Source organism: Anthonomus grandis, chromosome 6 (genome assembly GCF_022605725.1).
Source record: "Anthonomus grandis grandis chromosome 6, icAntGran1.3, whole genome shotgun sequence".
NCBI lineage: Eukaryota > Metazoa > Arthropoda > Insecta > Coleoptera > Curculionidae > Anthonomus > Anthonomus grandis.
Window position 1 is genome coordinate 15,194,393 of NC_065551.1, and position 23,383 is coordinate 15,217,775.

At 30.7% G+C, this 23,383-nt stretch overlaps 2 protein-coding genes across 5 annotated transcripts in view; one reads left to right on the plus strand and one right to left on the minus strand.

The window, feature by feature from the left end:
- LOC126737677 (putative protein TPRXL) overlaps nucleotides 1-23,383 on the minus strand; it is a 283,568-nt gene that overhangs the window by 81,600 nt on the left and 178,585 nt on the right. For 2 of the 4 annotated variants that reach the window (XM_050442675.1, XM_050442674.1), the window contains exon 2: nucleotides 8,519-8,690. The exons of the other annotated variants lie outside the window; for them this stretch is intronic. In XM_050442675.1, coding sequence (XP_050298632.1) covers nucleotides 8,519-8,564 — 46 coding nt within the window. In that variant the 5' untranslated portion in view covers nucleotides 8,565-8,690. The remainder of the gene's footprint in view (nucleotides 1-8,518; nucleotides 8,691-23,383) is intronic. 4 annotated transcript variants of the gene reach the window in all.
- Nucleotides 17,224-20,528, plus strand: LOC126737679 (uncharacterized). The gene is given in 3 exon segments (XM_050442676.1): nucleotides 17,224-17,649; nucleotides 18,877-19,220; nucleotides 19,222-20,528. Coding segments are annotated over 3 exon segments (1,158 nt in total). The 5' UTR covers nucleotides 17,224-17,492; the 3' UTR covers nucleotides 19,879-20,528.

Consider the following 23,383-nt stretch of genomic DNA (forward strand, 5'->3'; position numbering starts at 1 on the left):
ATGCGGTTTGCACTTTTAATCGAAGCTTTTTTAAAACCATCTGTTGACACTAGCTAGGAAGTGTCAACAGTTACTGAGAAATGTATGGTTGAATTTCTAAAAAAACATTCAAAATATTAACGTATTTAATCAAAAGTATTGTATAAACGTTGAACAAAAAGAAACTATTCTAATCTAGACTGAATTAAATGTTCAAATTGAGCCCCATTAACTTCTTGACAGTAAGCGAGTCTTGATTCGAATTCTCTCAGAACGTTGCGTATCATTTCTTAAGGTATTCGTTGAATCTCATTTCTTATATTATTTCTCAATTCTTCTAAATTGTTGGGTTTATTTACATACACTCTATGCTTTAAATAACCCCACAAAAAGAAGTCCAAAGGAGTCGAGTCGGGGGACCTAGCAGGTCACTCCAATTGACCCCTTCGCCCAATCCATCGACCCGGAAATACCTCACTTAAATATTAGCGCACGGCTCTGCTGAAGTGTGGCGGCGCGCCATCTTGCTGGAACCAAATTGAAGCTTCTGGAATATTGGGATTATTTGCATTTGGACACATCAAACATAAAGCGGGAATCAGTTCGTTCTTTAAGAATTCCAAATAACGTTGACCTGTTAAGGTACCTTCGAAGAAAAATGGACCTATGATTCTGTCATTGATAATGCCGGCCCAAACATTCACAGATTGAGGATATTGGCTATGAGCTTCAATCACCCAATTTAGATTGGAGGAAGACCAGTAACGGCAGTTCTGTCTGTTCACTGTACCATTGAGGCAGAAGGTCGACTCGTCGGAAAAAATTATTCTACGAGTAAAAAGACGATCGTTATGGCCGACATTCATTATAGTTTTGCAAAACTCTCGACGATCTGTATCATCTTCGTTAAGTTCGTGGATTAATTTTAATTTAAAGGGATGATATTTTGCCTTCAAAATCCTTTTTAAAGATGTTTTTCCAACATCGTTATCTAGTGCTGCCTGTCTAGTCGGTGTATGAGGATTTTCTTCAATGGACAAAACAACATTTAACTTTTTTTCCTCGGAAATTAAGGGACGACCCGGTCTGGGTCGATCTCTGACGTGACCTAATTCCCTAAATTTTCTTTCCAGTTTGCTAACGGTAGACTGAGATATTGTCTTATCAGGATACTTGGTATTAAACATTTCACAAACCTGGTGTTGGGTCCTAATGCGATCACCACATCCTATCATAATTAGTATTTCTATTCTCTCAGTTTCACTTAACTTATTCATCTTTTCAGGCAATATTAAATTTAACAATAAACAAGGATAAGACTGCTTGATACTTGTCACTTCAAAAAATGATGACAACATCATTGCAACAATGGATGAAAAAACACAAAAAACAAGGTTACCTTAGTAAGGGTGTTACATAGTTGCACGAATTATTGTATGTTCAGAAATTCAACCGTAAATTTCTCAGTACCCGTTGACACTAACTAGCTAGTGTTAACAGATGGTTTTAAAAAAGCTTCGATAAAAAGTGCAAACCGCATTTGTCTATGTCTAACCGTTTGGATTTTATAACATGTCAAAAGTGCAAATATGCCGATCTTCAACTGTCAATAACTCAAAAACAAATCAAGATAGGTATAGGACATTGTACATGAAAAATGTCTAAAATTTTCTGTTCTTTAAGAATACAGAATAAAAAATAGGTATTTCCATTTCAAAAATTGAAGTTGATGGTCGTAACTTATTTTTGGACCACCCTGTATACATAAAATTATAGTAAGAAAACCCGCAGTTAAAAATAAAAATCGACGTGTCCGAGCGTATTTTTTTTGAACATACCCCTGAATTTTAAATGAATTTGTTCCGGACTTTTGGCTCTCACTGTATATATGACAACACGTTTGTTACGGTTGTGACCGTTTTTTGCATCCTCGTTTCTAGCACTTGTGGTCTTTTCAGTTATAGACCTTCATCTTCCATTGCACAGTTAAATTCTTCTCTTCACGTTATTCTTGGTTCATTTCTTTTACTGCAGTTGATGGAGACCCATTATACCATTTGTCATAATCCCTATTGAACATTCATCCTTTTTACATGGCCATACTATTTCAGCCTTTTGCATTCTATTGTTTTCAGGAAGTTAATGTCTATTCCTTATTCCTTCTTTTCTGGTTAATTGGCAACATCTACGCTAGTGGTTTATTTCCATTACTTTTACTATTTTCTCAATTGCTTGAAAGAAATAAAACCATTCTCCTTGGCAATTGATTTATATTCTTGTGCTCTATGATAGTTCATCTTAACTATTTGCTAGAATAATAAACATTCTTTTAGGCAGTTGAATGGGGATCTGATATGCTTTTATGAGCTGCTGGAATACACAAATTGAGTTTGCTTCCCAATCTGCACTTAATTATCTGGACGAAATAAACATATTCTGCCAAGTACTTAAGTTAGATCCTACTTCTTTATAAAATCTATATCAGCTAAAAGAATATCACTGCATGGATAAAGTTAATCATACTGTTTACCAGAAACAGCACCAATCTTCTGGGCAGTTAAATAAGGATCTATTATTCTTCTATGAGATGCTAGGATGCACTCAACTGCGTCAACGAAATGAAAATAATCTTCGAGGTAATTGACCTAAGACTTGCCCTCTAATGTTTGTTTAAAGAAATAAAATTATTCTTCTAGGCAGTTGAAAGGGAATTTGATATTCTTCTATGAGCTGCTGGAATACACTCAATCATCTTAAAGAAATACTTGTTGAAGAAAATAAAGTTGAAGCTTGCTTCTCTATAAATTCTTTATGGGCTGGTGGAATAAAAATTTTTTTTTAATCATCTCAATTGAAATTTGATATTCTTCTCTGAGCTGCTGCAATCTACTCAACTTGACTTAAAGCCTGTTTCTCAATAAACCGTAAATCACCATTTAGAATCTACTCAGCTACCTAGAAGAAGTGAAAATGGTCTTCCAGGCAATTAACTGTTTAGAAGAAATAAAACTTTTCTTATATATATCTTTTTCTATGAGTTGCTGGAATGTACTTGACTACCTTGAAAAAGAAATATACTGAAATATACTGTCCAGCAGTTGTGATGGTACTTTTGCTTCTTTATAAACGTTATATTAACCAGTAAAATGGCCTTAACTGCTTGGAGGAAATTAAATTATTCTTTCAGGCAGTTGGGTTAAAACTTGGTATTCTTTGTATTGATAAACACATTTATAGATCATTTAGAAACATATATTATTACCTTATAGGATTATGACTAGTCAGGTCTCCAATCATTAGAAAATTACTTTGTTTTAAATATTAAAATAAACGTCCTTTCATTTCACGAAGATGCGCTATATGTTTTGACCTTTACCATTGATTATGTAAACTTAGCACCTCTTGACCTTTTCCTGTTTCATAGATCCATACACTTTACTGAATTAGTTAAGGTTGACATTTTAATATTTTCAATATTCCTCAAGGTTGCCTCCTTAAGATTAAAACGATGCGGCACGTACTGTTATTATTTAATTAAATCCATTTAACATCTGGTTGAAGAACCTTCTTAGATTTTTTTTGAAAATCATATAGTGTTATGCGAATCTCTATATCAGCCAGATGACTTTAGCTAATGATTACTAATTAAATACTGTTAATCCGAATTAAGTTGGGAAAATTAATATTTTTTAATGTTTTAAAGAAATCCCACTTCATCAGTCAATAAACTGCGCATTTTTACATGTTTAAATTTATGATTTGACACGTTTTATTACACAAAATTATGGAGGGCCTTTCGAAATTTTACCGCTCGAAATTATATCTTTTTTTAGTCGTAAATAGTGCTGAACACGTCTTTTAAATTTTTCATTTTTAATTGAACAGCAATAAACTATGATTTTATCCTAAAAGAATTTTAAATGATTCAGTTAATCTCAGAAATAAATAACCATTTAAATTATGCATCGTCCTAAATGTTAATATTATGACAAAAATTATTCCAAAGTAAATGGACTTACAATTAAATATTTCTTTTAAATTATAAGATGTTTATACTGTTAAATGCCTTGCCTTTGTTAGAAAGCAGTTACAATGATGTAAATGGCAGAAGACAACTGCAGCAAGCCGAACAAATTAATCATTTAATAGAATCAGCAGTCTTATGGTACGAAACGCGTTTATTAACTCAAGACAATTTTTGATAAATCGCTTTCTAAAACCCATTTTCTGTATCATTAAACTTTATGATTTGTTATTATTGTATTGCCTTGCCATTATTAACGTAATATTGATCAGAATTAACACATTTTAATTTAATTTTAAATTATATAAGATAAAAATTTTAAGCGAATATAAAATAAACATCGTGACCATTTAAATTATATGAAGATAAACGCAATAAACAGTTAATCTCAAAAAGTAATCGAATAGAGTCAAAGTGCTTTAAAATGTATTTTTGAAATAGAGATACCAACAGTGGATAAAGTCAGTAACATGTACTAATAGGAGTATTGTTATGCAAGTATAATTTTTATAATGATTTTAATAAAAGCGGATCCTACGATGCATAATTTAAATGGATATGAGTCTCACTTTTGTTACTTAATTTAATTAATAAGAGTTTTTTTCTTGTTTTAATAAAAAATTAAGACTGTGATATGATCCCCAGAATAAATGTCTACTACTCAAAAATCTGACAGTCTAATTAAAAGTCCAGCCGCGTTGGAAGTCAAGTCCTATTGAAAAGTTATGAGCTAATGCCCCTTTATTAACATTTTGACATGGTTTTTGATTTTTCAATTGAATGTTGCTTTAAATCTGGTAAAATAATTAAATAATCATCTAAAGTATTTATGTACATTGAGGTAAAAATGTTGACGCTCTTTGTTGGAACACTCAGTATGAAAAACTGCTCAAAATTCATTTAGTATGCAGAAATCAACAGACAATAAAGTCAGTCACCTCCATATAAAAGGTATTTTTAAGAATTGGTAATGGATGCAAAAAGTCGTATTTGTCCATTGTGCGATACATAACCTAAATGGATATAATCGTCAGTTTCTCTATACTAATTAAGGGCTAATATTTTTTTTATTTATTAGGTTACTACGCCATTTTGGAGCGTTTAAATCTATTTGGATTAATCCAAAAAACAAGGTGTCCCAAATAAGAGTGTCAGTAGAGGAAAATTTCGAAGCAAATCATCGACCTGTAAACCAAATAAAAAAATCAGATTTTCTTAGGAGTACTCTATAATAATTAATAACCTTTTTTTGGAGCAGCCGATATAAACTACCAAAACCATTTATTTCATATGCAGAATTTAACAGACAATAAAATAAGTAACCTAAATATAAAATATTCTTGCACTTTGTAGAAATTAACGCAAAGGGTATTTTTGACCCATGTGCGACGCATAACTTAAATAGATGTGACCGTCACTTTCTCTATACTAATTCAGGGCAAACTGCGGTTTAACTTCTTGGAATCCGTGAAATGCGTTTCTAAGAAATAAAAAGTTTTTTTTCGATTAAAACAAAATAATTGAACAATAATTTACAGCATCAGCCAACCGCTAAGTAAAGTAAAAGTAAAAACCAATCAAATCTTCTTCCTGTATAGACACTCCTTGCACTTATTACGATGAAAGTAAGCAATAAACCAATTTTTAAGAACTACAAATAATCGATTTTCCTATAAATAATCATAATGCCTACATCCTGTTTCCAAGGAAATAACTTAAAAAAAATGGTATCCCAGACTATCGATCCCCTGATACGTGTACCACATGTCAACATCGAGTGGCTACTAAATATTCAACTCGGATAGCGGCTACTTGCTGGAATTTATTGTGAACCCTGTCGAACGCCGATGTCAAGTCGACAAACGTATCTACGGAACGTCAAGTCTAAAGGTCGACAGACCTTTAGGAGAGGCTTCGTCTTTTATTATTACACAATTAAGGTTCCTTAAATAATTTATGAAAAAAAGGATTCTGGGAAAATATGCTGGGAAAAGCGTGTGTATTCTATCCGCTTAGATTATAATTAAAATCGAAAGAATATGACACTAGAAATAATACTTTTTGGAGTATTATAAGTGGAAATTGAATTATAAATCTGAATTATAATAGTTTACCATCAGAATTTTAAACTATTGATATTTAATGTAAAATTAAGATCAATATCCGGAAAATTGATTTTTGTCTAAAAAATAAGTTAGCTTTACTCTTTATGCTACGCAAACAAATTAATCAAAATGACTTCTTAATAAAATAATTTTTTGGAATAATGGTATATTATGGCTAAAACATGGTTTAATTTTGCTCGATATATACAGGATGTTATATAATAAGGTTAACACCTTTAAGAATCGGCATCTTATTCTGTAACATCCTGTATATAATTTATGAATTTGGTAATTTGTGGTTTTGTTTGTGGGAAAAAGGAAAATGTTCATCGTATCGAAAATTAATCGTGTCCTTAAATTTAATTTCATATTCTTGATAAAGGAAAAAAGTGTGAATTTCAAAGATAAGACTTCTACAACTTTTTATTGAAGAAAGAACAAATGTCTATATATAATGTAGTTATTTAAATTATGGAAAAATATAATATTAAGCAAACTATTAATAAAATTGACTGATCTTGACAAACATTTTGAATTAAATAGGAAAAGTGATGTAGAATAAAAATAGGATCGATGCAATACCTAAGGAATTCTGGGTTCGATTTTTAATGTAAGACTGTTGTATTTAATTCAAGCGAAGCCGTCTATGAGAAGTCTCATATAATTCCAATTTATTTAAAATAATATTTTACTGAAATGTTTAAATTTACTTAAAGTAAGCAATGATCTATGTTATTAAAAAAGAAGGGAAGTCAAAGATTACTGTAATTGATTTAACAAATTGAGATGCATTTAAAAAGTGGTACTGTAGGAATAAATGTATCATTTATTATAAAGTGCTTTCTTAAATATTTTGAATAGGGAAGGAATGAAGCTAATTGGTCGATAATTCTAAGAAAACTAGCGATGTATTACTTTAGTGAGGATAAACTCTTGTTGAAAGCTATTTCTAATTAGACCGATTCCAAAACAGTAGAAATCGGCTAATGGGGAAATTGTAGGAATCCGTATAGTATCCGTTTAAACTATGCTTAATATTGCAACAAATATTTTTTTAATTTTTAAATTGTGTAAATCTTTGGTAAACAAAAAAGAACTAATTTTAACCAGCAATTCGAATAAATATAGGGTCAGTAGAGAAAAAATCCTTCCTTACCACAGTCCTGTTACCATCCACACTACCTTCCTGTAAAGTTTTAAAGATCTACCAACCGCAGTTTAATGTTCCCAAATCAAAATTTCATACAACAACAAGGCGTGTACAAGTGCAAAATAAGCACCATTGAGAGTCCTCTAAGGCAATAGAGATTCTACTAACACGATATAAGATTCCCACCCTAGTTTTATTTCAAGAGTAACCCCGAGAAATATTGCTTTAACTAGACCACCCCAGTCCTCATGCATTGGGAACCAGAGATCAGTTTTTCTTGCACAGCCTGACACCCTACCCATCATGTGCCAACTCTTAACTATCCATGCAGAGAGAAATGGTTGCGAACAGAATGAATTGTACATTGCCATTACTGGCAGGTAGATCATTGACATAAATAAAAAATAATATTGGGACTAATACTGAACCTTGGAGAACTCCTGTATTTGTACCCTCTCCGACGATGTTACACCTACTCTCACCACCTGACTCATATTAATTAAGCAGGATTTTATTATTTCAATAGTGATTCTGCGGGCACGAAAACTAAGTGTTAACTTAGTTGAAATGACATCCTTTATCCTAAAAACCGATTATTAATTTCAAAAAGATCATATCCATTTAAATTATGCCTAATATTAAAAAAAATTGAATTAGCAAATTACGGGAACCTTTGGCAAAAAAAACTATTATGGTAAGATGGTTAGAAAAAAAATATGAATCGTATCCATTTAAATTATTAATAGAGTTGAGCAATATTTATTTTAAACAGTTTAAAGGTCACCAAACTTTCAATAATTATTTAAATTCTCCTTAAGCAAATTCCACGATTGATTTATACGTTTTTGTCTACGGTGTTAAAAGGGTCTGAAATGGCTACCTGACCCGCATGTTACACTCGTCGCGCCACAAGAAGAAGAATAATGAAAATTGACCTTTTTCAAAGAAACAGGTTGGCTTCGTCCTTTGTCAATATCCGATCTTTAACATGTGGGGGCTTTCGACAGGTAGAATCGTTTTGACCTTATGAGGAGGATGCCTTCGGATCTCAAGTTCTCGGAACGGTCGTCAAAAAAAAACCTTTTAAAATCTGACCCCTCGGCTTTAACCATTTCGGTTGCACCTTAAAGATGCACACAAAGTTGGCCTTTTTAATGTTACCTGTTTCGAATATTTGCTTGATGAATTAGAGGTCGGACAGAGGCGTACACTTTAGTCTTGACTATGTCTATGTATAAAGATTAATTTATATTGTAATACCTGAGTAGCACCAAGATGGCCAGACTACTGGACTTTCTGTATCCATGGTTCCAAATTCTCAGAAGAAAACACTCTTTTAAGTTGCACTAATTTCGTATGTTTTTTCAATTTTTTTTAGAAAAAGTCGTTCAACAATTCGTGGTTCGGTTCAAAATGCTTCTAATTAATGAATCTGGAAAAGAAAATTTTTATTTAAAAATAAGTCTCTATAAGTGAACATACAGGATGGGCGTGACATTTATTATTGATTTTGCACGTTGGTCAAATGGCTAAATATATTTTTATATATATATGGTGTTTATAAAGCCATACTTGAGGTTTTGGTATTTTTATATAAAGTTTATTTTTAATTCCAGGTGTTTAATGTTTCATCACTAATAATTGGAATGTAAAAATCAGTGTGTTATTTTTTAATAATTTTTGTACCATATTTTTTTAAATTGTAGGAATTTTAGTATTGAACTCCAAAAAATTAAATATTTTATAACAATGTCGATAAGAGATAAGAAAAACGACTATGTTTGGGACTGTAATAATTTAATCTTAGGGTCTAAAATTATATACGGTAAAACTTTTTTAAATATTTTTGCCAATCTAAATAAACAAAGATAACATTTAAATGTTATTTTTTAACAAATGCTTCAAATTACAATAATTCATCTTCATATATACATACATTTATTACACTATTTTTTCGAAAAAAAAATTCATGATTTACCAATTAAAGTAGCAAGAAATTAACTTCTTCCTTTAATGAATTATCTTCAATTAAATAAAAGAAATTCAACTATTTTTACTTAAACTGAACAACTAAAGTGCAAATAGTAATAATCTTGGTGAAAAACTACTACTTTTTAAAAAACGTTTTAAATTACATTAATTCGTCTTTAGGGTCTGGAATTATTATTTTCTTTTATAAACATTAATATATTTTCATCAAATACATATATTTTGAATTCGAATTATTCGCTTAAAAAAAGAATTAACGCAATGGTGCGTAAAAAGTAATTTGACGTTTATTTGACTTTTAATTTATAGTTTGTCAACAAATGTTTTGACGTTCTTTTACTGTAAAATCGTTTAAGTGTGTAAAGTAATTTTTTATTTTTTCTTCAGTATTAGAATAAAATTTGTTGTTGTGTTAATGTTACACGTGGAAATTGTCACATTCATGTTTTTATACACTTGCAATTAAATTAGTATATCATGAACTAGGATTTTTTTTAAATTGCTACGATAAAGGTATATACCTTTAAATTCTTTTTTTAAGCGAATAATTCGAATTCAATTTAAAATAATAAAAAAAATTTGGGTTTTTCTGATATCTTTAAGAAATAAAATTATAAAATGTCTGATTTTTATTAGTAGCATGCAGAAAAGATACAAACTTAAAAAAAAATTATATATTTATACCAATGCATTTTTTAATCGAAAAATCTAGACTTAAGGCCGCGTTATGGGCGGCGCTGTTGGTTTTCATTTTCCATAAGACCAAGGCAAATTATTTGGAGATTCCATTCAACAAACTACACAAAAAGTACGCATCAGATTTGGTTGAAGTTCATTTACAACAATCCTAAAAGGGTTATCTACAATCCCAGGTCTGGAATTTCTCATCTTTTGTCTACTTGTTTAGTTAATAAATTCCGAAAAAAAAATCAATATTCGGCAGGCTTAGGTCACCAACAATACATCAATTTTTAAAATAAGATTAAAAATCTATGAGGCAAAAGATCAAAAATCGCACCCCTGAGAGAGATACATTTTTTAGGAATGTTCATGTCAAATTTCAACCAAATCTGATGCGTACTTTTTGCAGGGATGTTGAACGGGATCTCCAAATAATTTGCAATGGTCTTATGGAAAATAAAAACCAACATAGCCGACCAGAACGCGGGCTTAATTTCTTAATGTCATGATTACTTTTCGTCTGTTTCAGACAAAATGCCAACAAACTACAATCGAAAATCGGCATCGACCAGCCTGGAGTGAAAATCATTTAAAGGATGCCATGCAGGCTGTAAGAAGTGAGTCATCGGTTAATGCCGCTGCGCAGAATCATGGTGTACCACGAAAGACTCTGGAAAGAAGGCTGAAAAAAAATAATACCTCTAAGGGACGCATAGGCCCCGAATCGCTTCTGGGTGAAATCAACGAACTTAAGTTAGCAATACATTTGAAAAAAATGCAGAAATCTGGTTTTTCTTTATGTATTGATGATGTTCGCCGTGTAGCATTTTTTTTTTGCTGAACAGAGAGAAAGAAAGAGCAGGTTACGACTGGTTTAGCTATTTTTCACGCCGGCATCTAGATTTATGCTTAAGAAAAGCAGAAGAAGTATCAATTGCATGAATTTTTAATAATTTTTTCGAGACTGAAATCATAAATTATTTATCTTGTATAACTTAAAAATAAATACGAAAGAAGTCAACACCCTATAGATTGATATTAATACTGTTAAAACTATGAATTGATCCAACATCAATATCGTACTTATAGGATTTGAGTTAATTAAGTTGAATAAAACAAATTTGTCTAATAGTACTCATATAACTGTAACCCCTTGTGGTTCTAACATAATTCTTTTTAACACTATTACGCCGTAAAACAATTTATTCTACCATAACTCCAATATTGTCACGGTGGTACTATAATTGTATTTTTTTCCCTAAACTCGCCGTAAAAACGACGTAATTTGAACCGGGGGCTCATTAAAAGACTATTAGGATGAACCGTTGAAAGTGGTGACCTCTTACCGTTTAAGGTCAAATTATTATGGTCACTTGTTTGTACAAATTTTCAAGTAGTGTGGAACTTTGAGAAGTTTTTAATTAATTAAAATGAGTGCTTCATTAATTATTTTTTTCGGATGCTTGCTAGATGAAGGAAAATAGGTTTCAAGTTAAGGTTTATTAATTAAGTCACAGTGTTTTTTGACTTTTATACCGATATTTGTGAAATAGGGAAATGTGTATATAGCATATTCACGATTTATGGAAAACGGAAAATATATGAACAGTTAAAGAGAAATTTATTTTCTTATGGAAATATCTTAACATTTTAGGGAAAATCAAAGCTTGGTGGAGTAGGGAAGGTTTTTATAGAAACCATATAAAAAATGTCTATTTCAAAGCCTAAAAAAGCTTTCATAATTATTTCAATTTATGCAACCAATGCAAATTCGCACTTTAAAATTAAGAAAACCTTTTTTCCTTCAATGCAATACAAAGATATAACCATTTTTAGAAAAAATATAAATTTTACAGAGAAAAGAAATGCCATTCCTTTTCTGAAATTTATAAGGTATAGAGATAAGTATGGGTATAATTTAAAAGATTTTTGTTATTGCTTATGAAAATCTTACTGTTACAATCTTAATATTTAAATTAAAACTCGCAAACCACTTAATTATTAATTTATATTATGCGTGTCGTCAATATAATGATAAAAATAACTAGATTTATGACAATACTTAATTAATTATACCACATCATGATATTATATAAATAATTATGTATATTAAATAGTATAATAGGAGGTGAATCAGAAAGTTCATATCGAGCATTTTTTCTAACTTAAATACTTAATTGTGATTAATTGAAACTATTTAGGATATTATTATATCACTAATATTTTCACTCTTATTATTCCAGGAATATGAAGATATACAGGGTGTCTCGGTTCATGTGGGAAATCTCTCGGCTTCAGGTAGAACATTGAAAAATAATACCGAACGTTCCTATAAAAAAAATTCCTACAGGCCTTCTTTACGAAGATACAGCTTCCTAAAGGACGCTGCTGGAAATTGGTTTTTCATAAATTACTTTTAAACTACCCGGTAGAATTTATTAAAAATTTTAGGTGATGAACACTATTAGGGACCTCTTAAAATGACATCCTTAAAATATATTTACCTTGTTTACTTTACCAGGGGCGGACTAGGTTGTACACTTTAATGCGTATATTTTTAACACCCTGTATGTTAAAGTCTAAAAAAAATAATTTTGGATGCCTTGAACCCTAGGCTAAAAAAAAAGGTATTCTTGTTCATTATCGATAAAATGAACCGTTTTGGAGAAAAAAAAATAAACGAGCCAATGTTTTTTTTTTATTTTTTTTAAATGAGAGAAGTACGCTAGTTATTTAAAGAACAGAGAAATTTCGATGTAAGCCATTTAATTTAAAATAATACATGTTCCTAAAAATACAGTGGTGTCCTAAAAAATACTTTCACAAAATAATTTAAAAAAAACCTATGATGAGTGTATGTTTTTAAATTAGAAAAAACAACTTACAAAAAAATGCCAAAAACCAAATATGTAAACAAAAGTTAAATTCTTCAATACGAGCAATAAACAATTAATTATTAAAAACTTCATAAGTAGGTTCGACGTGGGCTCCGTGAACTCTAACACATTCGCGGGCACGACGAATCGAGGACTGCTGCACTCGCCACAATAACCCAAGATTGTTTTTTATATTATCACAATGAAATGTAATTCTTTGGAGCAGTTCTTCCCGAGTATCGACTGGGGTGGAATACACCAAGGTTTTGAGGTGAAAAATCTAATGGCGTTAGATCGGGAGACCGAGGAGGCCAAGCAACAGGTCCTCCTCTACCTATTCAACGGTTTTCAAAAGTATTATTTAAGTGGTGTCTTACAGCAAGGCTAAAATGAGGTGGGGCTTCATCATGCATAAAATACATATCTCGGCGGGTTGCAAGGGGCAAATCTTCTAATAAATCTGGAAGATTGTTCTGGAGGAACTCCAAATAAAGTTCTCCGTTTAAACGTGCTGTCAGTTCAAATGGCCCAATCACAAAATTGTCAATAATTCCTGCCCAGATATTTATTGATTGGAATCGATGTTGATGATGAGAAATAATAGTACCACGGAGATTTTCATCAGCCCATACATGCGAGTTATGTAAGTTTTCAATTCCATTTTTGGTAAACCCTGCTTCATCTGTAAAAAGAATCGTGTTGATAAAGTTAGGGTTATTTTGCTGCTGATCTAACGGCCAGTTTGCGAAGTGTATTCTAGGAGCAAAATCTCTGGGCAGTTGTTCATGCACTTTTTGTAAGTAATATGGGCACAACAGTTGTTCTTGAAGTACCATATGTACAATTGTTTTGGACGAATGAAGCTGAGCGGCTAATTTTCGAGTACTCGTTGTAGGAGTGTCAGCTACAGCGTCTAAAATATTTTCTTCCAATTGCACTGTACGTGCTGTTCTCCTCCGACCACCATTTTTCTTTTTTTTTTCAAAACATCCTAAAATTGCCTTAAGGAAATTTAATAGTATTACCTCATTAAGTGGAAAACAGAAACCTACCAGTTTCCCTTAGACGTTGATCAACACGTTGAAATGTTTTCTGACCCGGAATAATGCGATTGGGAAATCTTTCTTCGTACAATCTTTTTGCTTCCAATGCATTGCAAGACGCCAGACCATACATAAGATGCATATCTGCATACTCAATAAAAGTAAACTCCATATTTTGACGTAATTTAAATTAAAAGTTACCAAAACATACAAAAATTAAAAAAAAATATTATCAAATTAAGGATGAATATTATGTTGACAAAGATTAGGTTTAAATGATAGGTATTTGCTAAATTTGGAGTATAGCAATATTTGTAACAATAATGCGTTCAAAAATACAAAAATTCCGATAAATAAGTCAGGTACAATACATATGGTTTACATAATTTTTTTAGTTTTTTTTATGTTTAGTTTTTATCTTAAGAATAACAAAAAAGAAATAAACGTATAATAAATAAGAAAAATTTTGTAAAAGTATTTTTTAGGATACCACTGTATATTTAGGAACATGTATTTTTTTAAAATTAAATGACTTACATCGAAATTTTCTGGTCTTTGAATAACTGGCGTACTTATCTCATTAAAAAAAAAAAATAATAAAAAAAGAAAAAACATTGGCTCGTTTACTATTTTTTTCTCCAAAACGGTTCATTTTATCGATAATGAACAAGAGTACCTTTTTTTGCCTAGGGTTCAAAGTATCCAAATTTATTTTTTTTAGACTTTAACATACAGGGTGTTAAAAATATACGCATTAAAGTGTACAACCTAGTCCGCCCCTGGTAAAGTAAACAAGATAAATGTATTTTAAGGATGTCATTTTAAGAGGTCCCTAATAGTGTTCATCACCTAAAATTTTTATTAAATTCTACCGGGTAGTTTAAAAGTAATTTATGAAAAACCAATTTCTAGCAGCGTCCTTTAGGAGGCTGTATCTTCGTAAAGAAGGCCTGTAGGAATTTTTTTATAGGAACGTTCGGTATTATTTTTCGATGTTCTACCTGGATCCGAGAGATTTCCCACATGAATCGGGACACCCTGTATAATTTGCTTAAAACAATTTTTTTTTTATTTTTTTTCAGGATGCCTCAAAAAATGTCTATTTAATATTTAAAATTTCAACTATTTATAGGTTCAGACATTTTAACATTTTAGATTAATTTAGGAAAATTTAGTTTCTGGAGAGAAATAACTCGCAAAAATAGGAAAAATAGTTTCATTGTCTGGTAAAAAATTTTTTTTTGTTCAAAGGCCTATTAAATTGTTTACTTTTAAGAGATTTAAACATAATTTCTCAAAAAAAATCATTAAAATGGCTTTAGTTACTTGGAAAACGATTTAGTCTATGTTTCTGGATTTGAAATTATTTCCGAAAAATATATTATTTCCTGAGAAACAAGTTCCAGAAAGTAAGAAAAATAGTTCGGTTATCTGGGAGAATAATATTTTCTTATTTTTCCATTGATCTAAGGTCTGAAATTGTTTTTTTTAACTAGTAGGAAATATAAAAGTTACTTTAAATGCTTGAAGCAAAAAAAAATTAAAAGGTTGCTAGTTCTTCCCGGCGTTTAAACCATTAATAGAAATTTTTCCACATAAACATAGTTTCTCTAAGAAAGCAACTAAGAAACAAGAAAACTATCTCAAGTACACAGAAAAATTAATTCTCTTTGACGTTTGAGGTATTAATTGATTTTTTTAAACTATTTCTAAGAATTAAAAAAAATAGCTACGTATACCTGTCTGAAGAGAAGGAAAAAATAAAAAACTTATCCTCGATAAGACTTTCATGTTAAAATTTGTAAACTAAATTTTTCCTGGTATCTCAAGTTTTCAAATTATGCTGGAAAAATGTAGCTTTCTTCATGAAGTAACTTACAAGAAATAATAAAAATAGTTCATTTCTTCAAATTATGTTTTTTCAGAGATTAAAGGTACTATTTGTTCAACCGCTAAATTATTATATAATATTATGCGTGTCATAAATATAGTGATAAAAATAACTAATAATACTTAAATATTTACCGCATTTCATTATATTATAATATCAATAAATTATGTGTATTAAAATCGCATAATAGGAGATGAATCAAAAATTTTAAATTTATATTTCTAATTGTATTGATTAATTTTTTTTTAAACATAGTTTAATAATAAAAGAGTTAAAAATAAATATGATATTTAGATAAACATACAGATATTCTAAGATTTTTAAGGCCAATCGGTATATTAGAAATTTTCTAGAGAAATTTAGCTATTTTCTGAAGAAAAAAAATTAAAATTGTTTTTATTTATTTAGCTGAAAAATATAATATATTGTTTACAAAGTAACAACTTCCAAGAAATAAGCAAAATACTTCAATTGCCTGGAAAATAATTTAAAAAATTCCCTTTCAGAGTCTTAGTCCTATGGTTGGAACCTTTGGTGTGACACTCAAATTACGAGACAGCTGCACTAACCAAAACTTTTTATTTGACTCTCGACACGTGTTTCGCTAACCACGTTAGCATCTTCGGGAGAAGATTAAAACTTAGTTATGAAAGAGAGAGAAATAGAGTAAAATTAAGAGTTTTGGTTAGTGGTAAAACTGTCTGGTGATTTACAAAGTCTTATTTGATTTTTTTTAATTACTTTCAAGATTACATCTCTAGAATATAAATTCATTTTAGTTTCTCAAAAAAATTAAAAAACTAGCTTTACTTGCTTGGAAAAACTATTTTTTCCACGCATGTGAATATTTTAAGTTAATCCAGAAAAATGTAATTATTCCAAGGAAGCAAGTTTCAAGAAATAGGAAAAATAGTTCAATTATCTGAAAAAATAATACTTTTTATTTTGCCAGGGATCTAGGATCTAACTACAACAAAGTTTTTCATTGTTCATGCATTTGAGGTCTTATTAATAAATTTTCCAACAAAACTTAGATTTTCCCAAAAAAATTAAAAATGGATATAATGTTTATTGAATATCGTCTCTCTTTTGGCAATAATTTACATTGTTTATAAGAAAAAGCGAGTCCCGCCTCTGTTTATATATTACTGCATGAGTAGGTAAAAATTGACCTTTAAGGTATTTGAAGTTTGGTTTTTGCAAAAAATTTTAATTTTTTTAAACATCTAAAATTATTACAGAAAAATGTTTTCTTCCAAAAAATTAAAAAAAAATGCAGGAAACATATTTTTTTTACTTGCTATAGCCACTTCAATTTTCTTACTTCGAAGGGTTTAAAAAATCTAGAAAAAACTTTTTTTTTTCTTTCAGGAATTTAAAGAAGTTTCCAAAAAATTTCCGAAAAAAGAGAATTAATCTATTTGAACCGGTGTAAGCAGAAACGGCACAAGTCAATATTTTGACAAATTGTCATTATACCTAAAATGTGTTCTCCTATGGTAGACACAACGGATTATGCATCAGGGGCACAAGTCCGCATCCCCGATGTCTTAGAAATGTCAGGTAATAATGCTAGCGTTATGCATAAAAGGCACACGTCAGTGACATGTGCCGTTTATGCGAAATGTTAGTGTTTCAAATGGTGGGGTCAACATGTGTTTGTCGTGCGTTTTACGTCATCAGCAAAAATTCGACTTCAGTTAATCTGTTGGTTGCTTCGGGGACAGTTGCACGTAGTTTTAGTTTCATTTGACATGGATGACAATTCTGAATTAACACCTAATAAAAGACGAAAAGCAGAGCCTTCTAAGTATGCTCGCAACATACAGAAAAAGGCAAGATTGGAAGAAAAGTCTTATAAAAACAGTAAAGGAAGATCCAAAAATCTCATCCATTATTCTCTAAGAGACCAACATACAAAATTCACGAAAAATAAATAAAAACACAAAGTCACGGTCTCACAACATGTAATTAAACGGGCTACACGTGTTTCGCTCTAGTTAGAGCATCATCAGGCCTAAAATAAAAATACTATTTAAACAAAACTAAAGACTTACATAAAATAATAAAAAACCTTTAGAAGCCATTCCCACATTTCACAGTACATAAATAAACAATAATTTTAAGGTTATAATTGTACAAAGCAAAAAATAAAAAATAAAAAGTGGAACGCAACAACATAGACTTAACGAGAATCGAACCCGGTACAACAAGGTTATAAAAGTAAAACCTATCGGCTATACGGACCTAATGCTAAAACAACTTAACACGTTAGCCAATGTAAATTGAAGAAAGTGACTACAAGGAAAATGTTAAACGAGACTTAGGTAAATTAAATTGTTAAAAATCAAATTAGGTTCAAAAGTAAACACGGCATTCACACACACGAGAACAGGACTCTTTTTAGCTTTTGTAATTCCCATTTTCTGCAGAAGGTCAAGCTTCTTACCTTTAGGGCATTCATGAAGCATTTCAGCTCTCACCCCCGGAGAAGAATTATGAGTAGAGGCCAGCAAATGATTCGAAAACGCTGATTTGGTATCGCTGACATTGGTATTTTTAAATTTTTCAAAAAGCGCTACGTGTTCTTTAATGCGTGTAGAGATTTTTCTTCCAGACTGGCCAATGTATACTGCGTTGCAATCGTCACATTTTAAAGAGTAAACTCCCGATTTAGAAAGGATGCTTGTCTTGTCCACTCTACCGACCAACTGGTTCTTTAAATTATTAACTGTCTTAAACACGATTTTTACATTTAGGGATTTAAAGAATCTTACTAAATTTACGGGGAACCAAAAATGGTCAAGGATCTAAAGGAACTTATTGAGTCGTTATTATGAAGAATATTGTAGGTCAATTTATATTTATTTAAAAAATTGTAATAAATTTTGTCTATTAAATGAAGGGGAAATCCGTTGTTGAGAGCAATATGTTTTATAATATTCAATTCTTTAGCGAAAGCTTCTTTTGACAAGGGGATATCAAACAATCTATAAAAAAATGAATTAAAGGAGGCAAATTTATATGAGTAGGGAGAATTTGAATAGTAAAGGAATAGACGTTTGTGAGAAAAAAATTAATAATAGAGTCCTTTGCAGATAGGTTCTTTTATAATATTTTTGGCACATCGGTTAATTTCATTATTTAGTTGTAGAATTAAATGTTCTCTAAAAAAGTTCTCTGATGCAGATAGATTAGCGATTTTTCAACAATTTTATACTTTAAGCTCTAAAAACGAACAAGACATTTTTCTACAGAGTCTTGTGGATATGATGGAAGTAAAGCAGCGGCGTCCTCGACCAGGTGACAAAAATATACCCAAATTAAAAAGTTTCAAGTACTACTCATTTAAAGGAAGTTCCAAAGTAGAGATTTGTGTTACAGCATTTTTGAATTTATATGCTATCACGTACAAACGCATCAGGAGAATTAATACCTTATCCTCACAAGGCAAGTCACCGAATGACTTACGCGGAAAAATGACCGCGTGCTAATACTTTCTCAGAAGAAATTCGGAATTGTGTAAAGGAACACATACAATCATTTCTTACAAAAATCAGCCACTATTCAGGACGTGAAAAACATTATTTGCTAAATTTGACAAAAATGCATCAGCTTTATCTAGAGAAGTATCCAAACCAAAAGGTAAGCTTTTCATTTTATAGATGCTTTTTTCGTGAAAATTTTAATCTCTCTCTCGGAAGACCACAAGTTGATGTTTGTTCGACTTGTGAATTACTAAATAACAAAATAAAAGACCAATATTTGAATGACACGGCCAAGCGTACTGCCGAATTGATAGTTCACAAACGAAGGGCTAAAAAATTGTATTCAAAAATAACCAAAGATATTGAAGAAAAGGAAAATAAAGACCAATTTCTGTCATTGGCCTTCGATTATATGCAAAATGTCCAGTTACCCACAACGCCTGTGGGTGAGGTATTTTACTACCAGCAGCTTACTGTGTCCGTATTTTGTATTCACAATCTTAAGACAAATACATCCTGGATGTACGTTTACCACGAGGGACATGCAAAGAAAACAGCTGACGAAATGTGTACGTTTGTTCTCGAATATCTTAATGAATTCAAGGAAAATCAATCGGAGCTTCATCTTTACAGTGATAATGGCTGGGGCTAAAACAAGAATCATACTATGATCAGGATGCGTTTGGCTCTCACAGATTCTAGTAAATTTAGCATGCTTTGGCACTTTTTCCAGTTAGGGGGCATTCATTTCTCCCGTGTGACAGGGACTTCGCGTTGGCGAAAAAAAAATTACGGAAACATGATACAATATGCACCATTCACGAGATCTCCACGATTATTATTACCAGTACAAAAAATAATACAAAATTTTTAGTCAAAGAGGTTGCAACAAGTGACGTATTAGATTTCAAAAACTGATGGGGAAAATTTTATAAAAAAACCTGTGTATCTGAAGAAACAAAACAATTTTCCTCGTAACGAAAAGGTCAACTTTCAAATAAGCACCTTTGCATGTTTTAAATACACATCCCAACAAAAAGGCACTGTTCAAGCCTATCCTTTGACGGTTTGGTGTCACATACATTTAACTTATCACAACCTGGAATGGCCTGCCCACCTTTGCCAACGAGCCTTGCGCATCCCTTAGGAAAAGTTCCTATTAAGGCCCACAAAATGGAACATATAAGGAAATGCACTGCTTATGTTGCAGAGGAACACAAACCATATTTTGATGCTATTCTTCAGTGGCCTACAATCAAAAATCAATGAGTGATCCGAAGATTAGTTTTTTCAAAACATTGTACTCTTCTATTGAAATTAGCTGTTTATTTTTGACTTGTACTTTACATAACTAAAGCTGTATTAAAAAAAATTAATATTTTTGAAATTTACTAAATAGCATTAAGTGCAAAAAGGGCACATGTCAATTCTTTCAAAGTCTTCTGGGGGAGTTAAAATCAATTTTTAAATTTAAAATATAAGGAGACAAATCCTGCTATTCAAACTACAAATCAATTATAACAATAAATGTAAATAATTTCACTTAATTTGATGAAAAATGTGCCCTTTCTGCTTACATCGATTCATTTAAAATATTTTTGAAAAATAGGATTTTGTTACAAAAAAAACTTTGCTTCTAAAAATTAAGAAATTTCTTCAACCGCCTGGAAAAAAACTCAAGAGTTTTTAGATATTTGAAGCTATATTTAAAATTATTCCAATACCGTAAAAACTATTCCAATTATAATTTTTGTTTGAAAATTTAACTACCTGGACAAAAAAAATACCCTAAATACTTTAATAAATATAAATAAAGCAGCTAAAGCTATAAGTTTGTCATTCATGAAAAGAAACTTCTGCTACATTCTAAAATCACTCCGATATAAAACTATAAACCTATTTTCACCTTCATTTTCAAACACTTCGCTGTTGAACTTTAAAAAACGACTTAAAGAAATTCTGATTTTTGAACGAATAGGCTCTAACTGAATTATAGGGATAAGCTTGTCTAACTGAATCTCTTAAATAGCTGTGATTTCTTGAAAAACGGTTTTTAAATTACGTGTTGAGTTATTGTATTTTTTTTTTATTATTTTTTTTTGATTTCTTGTGTTTTTGTTTGCTGTTTTTGCTTTGTGTTTCTATTTTTATCTCTGTATTTCTGTTTTACATTTTAAACTTATTCTAAGTATTTTATGGTTCTATGATTTTAAATTATATGTTTGCTTTGGCCATTGTGTATTTTTGTATTTTGCATTTATTTTTAATTCTGTTTATTTCAATTTTGTTACTCTACCTTATTTTGTAATGATTACCTTAGATTCTAAATATTTAAAAATGTAGAAGTTTTAATTTATTTGTATTTGGGCTTAAGCAGTGCCTTACAACACTTCTATTGTAAGGTGTCTGAGGAGCCTTTTAGGACATATTGCATTGAGATTTCTGTATTTTTGGTTAATATTGTTGGTCTTAATAAACGAATTATTATTATTATTATTATTATTATTATTATTATTATATTATTTTTTTCTCAAGAATTTGTCTGGAAACTTTTTACTGTTATTCCTGTTGCAAAAGTATTAAACACCACTAAATATAATGAGCACAGTGTTGACTCATTAACACTGTGCCTGTCTACGAAAGGCTCCTTGAAGTTTGTGTAAAAGATGTGATTTTTGCAACGAAAATTGATTTTCAATTCAAATCAATCTGGTTTTCAAAAAAATAACTTACGCGTTTGTGTAAATACAGGGTGTTCGATGATGCAAAATTCGATGCAAATATTTTTAAAGCGTATTGTTGGGGCTAAAATTATTTTTTTTCCTTATAAACATGTATCCTAAAATGCAATGCGCCTAAGATCTACAGCACGCGCAAATTGCTTGAAAAAAATCGAATATTTGGACCACAGACTAGAACTATGCATCAAACCTTTTGAAATTTTCATGTCTCCAATTTTTTGGATCCTTGTGACATTTTTCTTTTCAAATATAGTGTAAACCCAATTTTAGGGATTCAGGGAGGCTTACCCTTTTGATGGTCCATAACTTATGTGTCTAATAAGAAATTTTAAAATCTTATTGAAAAAATTTTAGAACACTAGCTAATTAGCCATGAAAAATTATTAATTTATCTTTTTTCGCATTTTTTCGATAAAATTAATTAATTTGATAAAAATTAAAGCAGTCACAGCCCACTTCGTTTTTTCAAATTTAATAGTTCAATCGGGTTTAATAATGCTCCCCTTTCGTTTATCGACGATTTTCTCGAAAACGCTTAATAATATCGAAAAAATGCACGAAAAAAAGAGCTTGGCCAACTAGATGGTGATGCTAAATTTTTAAATTTCTTATAGGAAACATAAGGTACGGTCCATCAAAAGGGTAAGCTCACTTGGAATCCTCCCCTAAAATTGGCTTTTGGCAAGACGCCATTTTTGAGACGGAAAATAAAAAGAGCATTCAAAAAACGGGGACATGATAATTTTTAGAAAAATTGATGCACAATTGTAGTTACGGTTCCAAATAATCAATTTTCTTCAAACAATTTGCGTGGGCTGTAGCTGTGAGGGAAGACATTTTTGGGATACACTTTTATAAAAAAAAAGTCTTATTTTAACTCCAATAATATGTTCTTAAAATATTTGCACCGAATTTTGCCACACCCTGTCTATGTGATGATTTTTTAAGAGCAATTGATAATAATAATTATGTTCTAGCCGTATTCTTAGCTGCTATATAAATTATAAGGTGTGGTAATTAAGGGAGATGTCTTAAACTGGTTCAAATCCTATTTGTGTAATAAAGTTCAATGTGATAAATTTGTAAATAGTTTGTCGAAAATTCTTTATGTTCTTTGGTGTTCCACAGGATACAGTTTTGGGGCCATTATCGTTTATTTTCTATATAAATGATATGGTAAACGTGCTTGCAAAATGCAAAACTATCTTATTTGCTGATGACACAATGATTTACATAGTAAGTGATAATCTTGACCAAATGCCGATTGATATTAACAACGACCTAAATAATTTATTTAACTGGCTATGTATTAACAAATTTAGCTTACGAGGGCGGGTCAATAAGTCCGTGACTTATTGAATTTCCCGCCCTTTAATGGAAATGGCAACTCTGCTCCTGTCAACAGAGAACTGTCAG